The sequence below is a fragment of the Lissotriton vulgaris genome, chromosome 10 (genome assembly GCF_964263255.1).
Source record: "Lissotriton vulgaris chromosome 10, aLisVul1.2, whole genome shotgun sequence".
Taxonomy (NCBI): Eukaryota; Metazoa; Chordata; class Amphibia; order Caudata; family Salamandridae; genus Lissotriton; species Lissotriton vulgaris.
Window position 1 is genome coordinate 948641773 of NC_141698.1, and position 12334 is coordinate 948654106.

A 12334-nucleotide genomic window follows, 5' to 3' on the forward strand; every position below is an offset into this window, starting at 1 on the left:
AACAATTGTGGAAAAAGCACTAAATCTGCAGCTAGCACACACTAATAAGAAAATATTCTGTAAGTGTTAGATGATAAGATTGTTAAAATATTAATGACTCACACATTTTAATGGTAAAAATGTCACACATCACCTGTGTTTGGTACATTTCTAGAAATAGAAGAACTTCTAAGAAAGCTGAAAAGTGGAAGCAGCTGTGAAGAAAACGGGCATGTGCACAGTTCCAGGAGGAAACGGAGGCATCTCGTCCTGCCAAATAATCAAGCTTCAGCAATGCAGAGTCATACGCACAATTCAAGTAATGTACATGAAGAACAGACTTCCGACTGGGAGCAGGTTGGTCATTGTTTCATATTATGCACTTAGACATTCTAATGAGAGCATGAAATGTGTCAAACTCAATGGTGCACACACATTTGCAATCCAAATTCTACTGATAAGCTTGTAAAGTTGTAATAATGTCTTTCCTAATGAATGAGGGGATTCATTTTGCTGTCGAGACACAGAGGGAAGCTGGAGCAATCTGTCTCCTCCAGGGCCATTTGTTGCAATTCTGACAAGTGGGTTGTTGAAAGCTCTCATCTCTGTATTTCACAAGGTCAGTGGCGTAACAAAACTTGTGCCCCCCCCCCGCGAAATACATAGAGGAGGCCCCCCACTCTCCGGACCCAGTTAGGACCTCTCATGCAGCCCCGGGGTTGGAACCCAAAGCAGCTCTGTCAAATGTTGTCAGACCAGCGCCCATACAGAGCTTCTATATTCAATTGTATTAGCTTTTAAAGCATAGTAAATGAAGACCTTGCAGTGCACCTTATGCACAGCAACTCATCTTACAAAGCAACATTCTGGATTCCCACGCCTAAACAGCCATACAATGATGAGGCATTCTGGAACCCAAACTTCATTAAACAAAGGTGCATTTAAAATGTAGACTTCATCTAAACCCTACCAAACTTCAAACACTAAAAAACGTTCTGAAATATGGACAGGCAGTAACCATCATCCAGTTTTGTTTGGTTATTGGTTCTTCCAATCAGATGCCACTTTGAATCAGGAGATTCTGGATGTGTCTGCCACTGTCTCTGGATAGTCAATCATTAACTCTTGTTATGTCGCGTGAATGTCCATCATGAAAGGGGGGGGGTGTACTGAAGTGGTGTGAGACTGAAGGAGTGAAGGTGCCAGGGAGCAGGGCACGGAGCTGGTGTGTGTACAGGAGAGCTGACAATGAGACAGATTGAAGGAGGTTAACAGACATGAAGTGAGGAGACAGAGGAAGAAAATATATATGTGCAAGGGAACTGGTATGTGAATGATTAGTTATGATTGATCTCTTTCTCTTAGCCTTTAGATTACAGAGTTCTTGTTTCTTTCTGAGACAGCAGCTACCCCTCAGTTTACACCACACTTACCAACCCATGAGAAAGCAGATTTATCCCATGGGCTATTTCGTGTTCTGATAGGTAGGCCGGCCTAGCCTCTACAATATAGAACGCTCCCGGGGTTCTAAAACAGAAATTTATCCCTCCGTTTTTTTAGCCGGAGACTGCTGAGCTAGCCCTCAATTAAATGGAACAAACAGAAAACGCTTTTTTATAAAGTTTTAGTGTGAGAATTAAAAGTTTATATTCTTATATCCCTGCATGCACAAACCTTACCCATCCACATGAAAGCGCCTCGGGGTCTTGTGAGGTTCGTGAAGCACTATACTGATAACCCATAGGGATGCAGAGTAATCCATAGTGATACAGATCTGTGTCAGTAATGAGACCTGCAGTGACATCAATCGGCTGCTACACTGCTCATAGTAACTTCTGAGGGTGTGGGTGGGGGGCAAAGCAGTCGGGTTACACAGTTCTGGAAAAAACTCTGCGCACCACTGCTACCCCTCAGTTTACAAATCTTTCAGTAAAGTCAGTAACAGCAGAGCTCTCACTGCTACACCAAACATGGCCCCAGAGATGTCCTGTTCTGCTGTGCCCACTGCAAGACTGTCACTCACACTGGCTCTGTGCTTTCCCCATTTTGCTACATCTGTTAATTTTCCAATTAAAAATGCAGAACTGCAGATACCAGAGCACAAAGCACCCAAAGCTAAGAAGAAAAGAAGCACACAGAGAACAGAAAACATGAATCAGGACAAGTTAAGTACTCTTCCAACCAAAATGCATCACATCCCCTTGACAAGCTTCAAAACAGGAAGGAAAGCAAGCTTTCTAGATACTGCACTGCAGAGTCCTGCCACCCCCATACAAATATTGTACAAGAGAGAGTGAGCTTGTGTATGCCCCACCCCAGACCACAGAGAGAGTGGACTGAAGGAAACGCATTGCTTGTAACTGGCCAGAGAAATGCAAAGAGGTTAAATCATTGAACCCTAAAGCGATCAGGTTAATCAGTAATCCTCACCACTGCACAAGAGTGCACATGCATCCCACTAAGTTGCCTGTCACCTAGAGGTGGGCACGCAAAGAACTTAACAGGGAGAGCCGACCCAATGGTATGTCTTGGCTCCTAGGGCTCGTGCACGAGCCAAGCCCTGAAAATGTGTGCTATGTAAATCATATAACAAACTTCACATAAAATAAGATAAACTCTTCAAAATGTAAAAGAATGCATTAATTTAACATGTTGAAGCTTTGTCATTAATACAAAACATTATAGCACTGCACTGAGAAGTACTTATTAAAAGTGAAAGTTTTTAAACATTATCCATTAGTGTACTAAGAATGCAACATGGTTATCATGTAAACCCTGTTTGTGGCCTAGATTAGTATAGACCAACACTATTGTCTATTAAATCAGACATATTAGGTATTTGTACAACTGTTATTCTGAGTTCACATATTTGAAAGTGCATTCCTGCGTGTTAATTATGGGAAAGGAGTATTTGTGAAATAAAATATTTGCCTAAGATAAATCATTTCAAGTAGGGAAGCCTCAATTTATCCAGGTTTTCTTGTTTCAGTTTGTTTAAATCAGCCACGAAATGGGTAAGTGTCTTTCTGCTTTATTGTTGACCATTTCGAGATTTTCCCCGGGGTATAATATAAATCAAAAGCTGACATGTAATGTTTGGCCCTCAAACTGTCAGTTATTAAAGTCTGGTTGGCCAGCTCCAAAGAAGCTGCCTAATAGGTACCCTTTAGTATAAAATTCCCATCCCACCTGTCATTTTGAATAATTAGGTCATCGGGCAGGTCAGAGATAAGTGTTTGATATATTAGCCCAATCCTAGATCTTTTCTATATGATCCCCACCAAAGGTATTTTCACAAACTTGTCTACTCCTGATGTTGCAAGCTTAAGCAAGTAGCTCCTAATTTGTAAGAACTTAAAAAAATGCCTGGTTGGGAGTCCATATTTGTCTTGAAGGTCAGAAAAAGAAGCAAATTGGCAATCGGAGAAGAAACCGCGGAATACATTAATTCCTAGATTGCCCCAGCTGATAGTGATCGAGTCCTGAAAAATCAAAGGCAAAAGACCATACCACAGCAGAGGGGTGTGAGCATTGATATTTGATATGCCGGACCTCCGTTGGATTTTTTTCCAGACAGAATAAACAGATTGAATGATTTTAAATTTAATTTTCTTATAGTAACTTGGTTCAACGTTTCTGACTAAACGATTGCGAGCATCTGCCCCAAGTAAAGTCTCAAAGATTGTAGGTCTGGCGAATTCCGGCACCACTGTCTTTCCCCCAGATAATAATAGTCCCATGTGCTGTAACTGTGCGGCCCAATGATATAGCATTAAGGAAGGTAGACCCCAGCTGCCCCTTGATCTAGGAAGTGTTGACCATTTAGATGCCCTTCTGGCTTTATGATAGCCCAATAAGAATCTTGTACAAGCCCTTTGTGCACTATAAATACAATGCGCTGGGAATTCAATAGGGATGATCCTAAATAGGTGTACAAATTAAGGAAATATTGAAATTTTTATGACATTGGAGCGACCATGGAGTGAGAGATGCAAATGGTCTAATCTCTCCAAAGTCTGATTCACCTCTTAATGATCGGCACCATATTGATTTCTGGTATCTGCTCTACGGATGGCATGATCTTCACCTTCAAATAGGTTGCTACTGAAGCTATTGGAAGCCCTTCCGGTTTTGAGAAATCTGAGTGTATGACTTGGATTTTGTCTACGTTAAGCCTATAACCAGAGACTACACCAAATTGCTTGGCTACATCATAAACTGCTGGGAGAACAAACCGAACATCCTTCGTGAAGATGGCAACATCGTCGGCGTAGGTTAATGTTTTATAAGCCACACCATTAACAGTAGCAGCCTGAATCCATGGATTATTGTCCAATTTATTCAGGAAAGGGTCAATGTAACTTGAAAATAAAAGCGGAGAACAGGGGACACCCTTGATGGGCTCCTCTGCTGATTGAGAGGGAACACCACTCCTGTCCAGAAATATGGACAGAGGCCTCTGGGGAGATATATAAGGTGTGTACGGCTGTAATGAACTCCTGTGGGAATCCCCTAATTTTTAATAACTGCCATTGAAAGCCCCAGGAGACCCTGTCAAAAGCCTTTTCGGCGTCCAACAGGATCATTGCCAGAGGTTGTTGGCAGACCTGGGGCCAATCAAATAATGCTATTGCCCGCCTGACATGATCTGATGTGTCACGGCCAGGTATAAAGCCATGCTGGCGAGTAGAAACCAGGGGGGCAATAACGCCTCCTAACCTGAGTGCGATGATTTTAACATAGATTTTGCTATCAGATTAGGAAAATCGGGCGATAGGAAGAAGGACTGAGCTCTGGTTTGTCCTTCTTTCTAAAGACTACAATAGTAGTCTTGTGCCATGAGTCAGGGGTCCGGCCATTCTGAGTAAGTGAAAACAAGTATTCGAGCTCTCAGAATAGAGTGTGCCTGAATGTCCGATAGAATTTGAGGGGAGTGAGTCAGAACCAGCAGCTTTCCCTGCTGTCAATGAGGCTATCACTAGTTCCATCTCCTCCCTAGTTATCGGGGAAGAGAGCACACCCATCTGTTCTGGTGTGACCTTGGATGTTATGTGATCACACAGAAATTCCTCACCCGGTACAACTCCATCGTCCTTATCGGGAGAGCCTGGATAGAACTCTTGAAATACCTCCAACACCTTACCCGGTTGATCCTGAATCTGGCCTTTTTTATCTTTAATGCGGCATATCCGATTTGAGACATCCTTATACTGAAGACTTTTAGCCAGTAGTCTACCTGTATTCTCACCATACTCATAAATGTCTGTTTTATACTGAGTAAACTTAGCAGCAAGTTCCTCGCCGAAATATTGGTGTATTCTATTTCAACCAATTGCTATCTGACTTTGACATTCCTCTCTTTTTTCCTGATATGCAATAACTCGAATAAGTCTCCCTCTACTTCTCGAAGCTGGTTAACCCAACCATTAATCTTATCTTTCATCACCTTCTGACGATGAAGTGAGAAGCTGAGAGTTACCCCCTCACAGCTGCCTTGAAGGTGTCCCAAACAATTAACTGAGGGTTGTACCCTTGTTCCTCTGAAAAAAATCTGTTATCCAGTTTGTCATATAGCTACCATGCTCTTGGTCAAGCAGTAGTTTTTGCTCAAATGTCCAAGTTACCGCAGCTTCTTTTGGGCCGCTAAAAGGAAATTGCATTATTAACGGATTATGATCCAAAATTACTCTGGGATGTAACTCACAGCTAGTCCCTTCAAGAATCGGGTCTGAAACAAAAAAATAATCCAAACATACAAATTTTCTGTGGGGGACATCTACCAAGGCAAGCTCGTGACAAAGCCCACAAATGGCTTTAAATGTCTTTGCCCTTCCTCCCGAAGTACGGAGAATTACTATATAAATCAAAGTTAGCATTCAAGTGAATATTAAAATCCCCACACAGAACTTTGGGAGAGGGCCACAAAGCAAGTTCGCTACTCAGGAAATTTTTAATAGAAGGGTCGTCAAGATTGGAGCCATACAGAGAACACATAGTGTATGGTGACCCCCTGATTAGTATATCAGCAATTACCCAACAACCTAAGTTGTCCACCTTCACATACTTAGTGATACAAATGCCTTGCCTGGCCATTATAGCTACACCTCTAGTAGTTGTAGCTTGTCGAGAACAAGCGATCAGATCGAGACCAACTTCTTTCAACCAGGCACAGTTGTTCCAAGAGATGTGAGTCTCCTGCAGGCATAATAAGTCTATATCCAAATGCCTAATAAGTTTAGCCAAAATGCCCCTCTTCCTTCTGTCGTTTAATCCACAGCAGTTTAGAGAACACATTCAAATAAAGTTATGCCTACCAATCATCGCTTAATGCTGTCCAGACCAGCCCAATGAACCCCAAACACATCGGTCCAATATCTCTAATCAAGGTATCGCCTAGAATGAAATTAGCCAAGTAATGCTTTAAGAAAATGTTGTATTGTTTGCCACAACTGTTTTCAAAAGAGGCTATTTGTGCCCCCACCACCAAACACCCCTTGAAGCCCCCCTCACCCTCCCCCTACCCTTGAACCCCTACCACCCCTGAGCCCTCCCCTCTCTACCACCAGCAACAGAGGCAATGGGGACCAACGATCCCTGGTGATGCTGAGCTGGGAACGCCACTCTCTCACCACTGCACGTTAAGTGTACTCAAAATATCTACAAGAGCAATGGAAAATGACTAAATAGAAAAAAGAAAAGAAAAAAAAGAAGGATGGAGATCTTAAGCCGAGGAAGACCGGAAGAACCCAGGTCTAACAGAAAGCAAAACGGAAGCTGGGAACCCACTAACCCAACGTTAATTGCAAATTTGATTAGAGCAAAAAGTAAATAGATCTCTAATTATAGACAAACTACTGTCCACAAGCAGCTCTAAAAGTTAAATCAGGGATTTTGCCCTGTCTTCAAAGAGAGTAAGTACTCTTTAGCCTGAACCTCTGCTTGAAAAAAGTGAGTTACCCCTTTAAAGATCACTTTTAATTTAGGCGGGTTCAGGAGAAACATCTGAGCACCCTTCGCCTGGAATTCGGGCATCAATTGTCGAAGGTGCCATCAAAGGTGCCATCGCTGTTCAACTGTCTTCTGACAGAAGTCAGGGCTCACGAAAAATCATACAGGGATTCCCGGGCAAAAAAGTTATTCAGGGATATCAAGATGGCACGAGGGCGATTATCAGACAGACCCCCTGAGTTACTTTGGTTAAATGGAAAGCGATGTGCTCTTTGAATTTGGGTCTTCCAGTCCCATTGAAGGAGATCCAGGAAAGCGTCCTCAAAACGTTCGAACACGAATTGGCGTATGTTAGAGTCTTCTTGGCCCTCAGGAATACCCAGTATTCTTAAAGTATTGCGCCTAGCCCGGTTTTCCAGGTCAGTCAGTTTAAAAAGAGTGTTAACTCTAATTTTTTACAGTCTCTGAGTTCAACTGAGAATGATCAGCGTCATCCTCCCAATGAAAGCTACTAGTGTCACTTCCGTCACCAGCCCAGTCCTTATCCTGCATATCATCTTCTGATGAATTAGATACATCAGATAGAGAAATAAACTGTATCTGCTGGGTCATCCTCCCTGTTAGAATCAGAGCCTTCCTTCTGGATATTCAAAACTCCTGTTTTAGATGTGTCCGAACACTCAAGCTCTTGTAATCCAGCTGAGGGAACTGCATTAACCAGAATGCAACTCGCTTGCTGGGTGGAAATTGGGTCAGTTCCTGATCTTTCTGGGAAGGCAGTCAAAGTACAGCCACAGTCTTCACCTGCTACTGCACGAGCAGACACTGAAGATTCTGCATCCTGGAGTGTCGATACATTCACCGGCAGTGCGCAAGTTCAGAAGGAGACTCCCCACTGACCTGAGTGGCCGGCACCTCTGCACATCCATCTGAGATGAGAACAGGCGACTTTGATAATCTAGTTCCGCTGACCCCAACGTGAGCATTGATCGGTGGCTTGACTTTCAGTGACTGCGCTTTGAACAGCGCTGGGCCAGCGATGTGTTTTTTGCCGGTCTCCATCATGGAAGCAAGCGCTGCTTGGAGGTTGCCGACCTCCCTGCTCGGCGCTTGTATCAGCTACAGGAGTCTTCGCCAAGTTACTTGGGGCAGACGATGAGCAGGCAGCGGCTTCCGTACCGTGGACTGTACAGCTGACGAGAACGCGGCAGATGCAGAACTGATCCAGCTCCGAGATGCCAGATAGCAGGGGAGCGGAGTGCTCCACGTCCAAGGGTGAAAACGCCAAATCATTTGTGGGAACCAGCCAAGACAGTGTTAGTAAGTACCTGCCTTTTTTCTGTACAGGTAATTCAAATCCAAAGTTCTTCATTGCGAGAAAGGCAGGTCAGCAGAGGAGAGTGAGGGAGCAGCTTATTCAGCTGTACGTGCGGCCGCCATCTTGCCTCCATCTTTGTGCAATTATATGCTGTTTGTATGTAACATGAACTGGACCCAGAGGTATTGAGGTGCTTTACATGGGCACCAATTAGATTAGACAAGGACACATTCATTTTATACATGCACAGGAAGATTAAGTGATTTGCCCAAAATCACAGGATGAGAAGACAAATTCTAGATTGGAATCTGGTTCGACAGTCCTGGTCCTAATTTCATCCCTCCTGTTAAATGTTAAGTCCTTGCTGTGAAAAGACCTTAAATGCTATGATTACTGTAGCAGGGTTGGTGTCACGATTCGCTCCCTGTGCTCTCGTGCCCACCACCAGGGGGCTAAATTGTGGGGCTTTCCAGTGTTCTAATATGCCTCCAGACACCCCCTGTATGCATGTGCTGACTTCCAGGCATTTGGACATCATTTAGGAATTGACATGCATTCCCAATCCATGCCGGGTTTTGTGAAAACCAGCCTGCTTAGACTTAAAGTCTAAGACTCCAACACCCAGAATTCCCTGCTCACTGCTTTGTCTCCACCCCTGCAGGCCAAGGATGGGTGGAGGAATTCATCTCACCTATGGCTGGCTGCTGCTAGCCTGCTCACACCTGAGGCATATGATTACTGTGAGCTCTTTTAAGCCCCAGCTCCCTTCAGGCAAAGGTTGGTCATTGTAGCTGTTTACCAGTGAGACCGATCATTGTTTCCAGTGCTTCCTGAGCTTTTGCTGTTCTTATTTCCTGAGCTCTAGTTATGCCTTGTTCCTGACCTGCTGCTGTTTTCCTTGTTCCTGAATTAGCACTGCCTGCAGTGCTACCCTGACCCCTGAGCCTTAGTATTCCTTGTTCCTGAACTGCAGCAGTTTCCCTTATCCTGAATTAGCACTGTTTGCAGTGCTACATTGTTTCCTGAGTTCCTGAGCTATAGCTATTCCTTGTGCCTGAATTAGCACTGCCTGCAGTGCTCTTGTTTCCTGAGTTCCTAAGCTATAGTTATTCTTTGTTCCTGGGCTTCAGCTATTTCTTGTTCCTCATTTGCACTGCTTGCAGTGCTCTCTTGACTCCTGAGCTGTAGCTATGTTGTGTTTCTTGAACTAGCACTCATGTAGTGCTACCTTGACTCCTGAACTTTAGTAATTTCCCTGTTCCTGAACTAGCACTGCCAGCAGTGCTGCTTTGACTCCTGAGCCTTAGCTCACTTCTTGTTCCTGCCCCAGCACTGCCTTCTATGCTACTTTGTTTTCTTGATTCCTTAACCTGCACTATTCTAGTATACCCTTGTAGCCTCCCCTTCTGTATATCCGTTTCCAGTCCCTGCCTTGCTTCCCATTTCCTTGGTTCCAGTTCTAGTTTGCTGCCTTTCTATTCTGCTCTCTTACTTCTGTTACCTTGTATGTTTGTTACCTGCTTTCTGCCAAGTGTGCCCTGTCATTTCCTTCCATTCCTGTTAAGCACTCCTCCTTGCTAGCTCCTTGTCTATTGTGCTTGTGTTTAGTTCTACCCCTTTGCTGTTACTGCCTTGCGCGTTCCTGTTTGATCGCCAGGATCTGTGGGCTCAGCTGACTACCTAGGTGGTGTTTCTTGTTCACTGTGAGTTTTGTCTTTGAGTTACATTTATAACAACACTATAGGTATACGCTCCACAGACCCTGCCTTTGCATGCATATCCTACATGTGGGTATTTGCGGTCAGTATCTGTAGCAGCAATTGCGGGTAAGAAACATACTGAGCTTCAGTCTCATCATGCTGAGCTCCTGAGTGCTTTACCCCACACCCCCCTTTATTGTTAATGTTGTATTACATATATGTCTTGCACGTCCGTCCTGGGTGTAGTTAGTCTGAATGCTAAATTGCCTTGTGAGTGCCCTTCCTTTCTGAGTCTTACCCATCTTGTTCACTTGTACAGGCTTCCCCTTTGGATCCCTTTTTCTCTTCTGACTCCCTGCATGATCCTGGGCAGCACTGTACTCCTCCTTTCTGTGTACGTCTTCTACCCAGTTCCAAGTCCTTGTCCAAGTCCCTGACTGTGTTCCCCACATAGTCCCGGACAGTCCCTGACAGTTGGCTAATCCATTGGATAGCATTGGAATACAAAATTAGCATTTGAATAGGTATGAATGCGATGTAAACTTGCTCACAGGAGCACACAAAATGCAGGCCTGAATGGGCAAATAACTCATCTGAACCTGATAGAATATGCAGGATGGAGCTGTGAGGATCCTTTCTGACACTGAGGTGTCAAATCCTGCTAGACAGGTCTGCTGAGGTTTTTCATATGACACTTGGAGCACACTTTGAAGAGGCATCCTCTGTCATAGGCAAATGTTGGCTGATACTTGGACAGGGCCCTCCTTTTTGACTCCCCCCACCAGGCAGGCCCCAATCGTAGCGGGCCTCTTTTTAACACTAGAGTGTCAAAGAATATTTGACAGATGAGCTGGGTTTACATATAACATTTGGGATGCACTTCAAAGGAGGGAAACAGGATGCCAAAATTAATTGTGTGTATCCACTGTATGTTTATTGAGCACTCAGCTGATGTTTTTCCAGATTAAGTTTGGTGTGGGAACAGGATCTGCCAAAAACTGGATTTTAGTATAGATGTGGAAGGACACTAGGACTATCATTTCATTCTCCCACATAAACACCCATCCCTCAGACTCCAAGTTTAGTGCGGCTGAAGGCATGTGCCATCTTGAAAATTCCTGAATTGGGCAGGGTTAGCCCCGGCAACTTTTACCCCATTAGTTACGGCATTACTAGTGGTCTTTCTCACCAATTAGCTTTCCCCAGACAAAAATGTGGAATCTCCAGTCATCCACCTCTGAACACCCCTGGACCTGTGGAAGGAGGATTGAACCTGCTGTCTGAGGCATGTGAAGAGCCTAGAATACTGGTCCTGCTCTCCCGCATGTACCTAGGATAAAGAAGTGTAATCCAAGGGTCATAAGGCACATCTCCAGTTAAAGCTATAGGGACACAAGAAGCCTTTTCCTTCAACTGCCCGGCTGACCATTATTAACTGAATATGAACAGGACTCTCCTTTTGGCCTCTGCCTGCCACCTTGTGAATCTCTAAATACTTCCCCTGAGGTCCATGGGGCATTTAGAAATATACTCCTGTCGTAGATTGGAACTTAAAAGTCTCGGCTTAATTTAGCAACTTTAAGGATTCACCCTAAAAAAGATTGTGATTATTACTTGAGATGGGTACTTACCCCCTAACTTCCCTCAACCAATAATCCAATTTCCTACACTGGAGATAAACACCACAATATTTAATTTCATAATTTTATTTGTAAGCCCCTTGCGCCGCTGGTACGTCACTTTGCGCGGCGCACCGGTGGTGCAACCTGCTGCCTGATATTTAAAAGAACACTTAAAGCCACCCTGCATGTGCTTGTAAATATCGCCCATTCTCATGCAACACTTTGCATGTAGGGGCATGACATGACATGGGTGTTGCTGTGGGTGTTCCCAAGCAACACCCATGTATTCTCATGCGTTTCCAGATTTAAAAAATGGTAAACCTGGAAATGTGTCAGAATGCTAAGAGAGGTACAGTCAAGGGGCTAATAAGGAGTCACCCACTTGCTCCAGAGATTTCTTTGGCCTCTTACATGTTTCATAGTAGTGGGCTACAACTTTAGGTTGTAGACACCCTCCTTCCACTTTCATCTCATTTGGACCTGGGCCTTCCAATCCAGGAATTCTAGGTTGACACTCTCTGGGGATGTCTTAGGCGGCTGTTTGACTTAGGTCCCCTGGCACCTATTGCTGTGAGAGTTTAGGCAGCACCTCTAGGTCAACAATGGCACACCTGTGTCCAGTCTTGCAGCCCTTTCCAAGCAGCGCAGGTAACCCCTGGCTCTCTGGATCTCTCACTATGGGTAAACTCCTCCTCCTCCTCCCCTTTCCTCTTCTCCATGGCCTTTGTACCCATTGCTTAGGGACAGTACCTCCAGAAATCTAGGTG

General features: G+C 44.3%; 1 protein-coding gene across 1 annotated transcript in view; it reads left to right on the forward strand.

Annotated features, from left to right (window-relative positions):
- Window positions 1-12334, forward strand: part of SLC39A12 (solute carrier family 39 member 12) — a 310966-nt gene that overhangs the window by 157661 nt on the left and 140971 nt on the right. The window contains exon 4 of the mRNA XM_086940003.1: window positions 155-336. Within this exon, the coding sequence (XP_086796129.1) occupies window positions 155-336 (182 nt within the window). The remainder of the gene's footprint in view (window positions 1-154; window positions 337-12334) is intronic.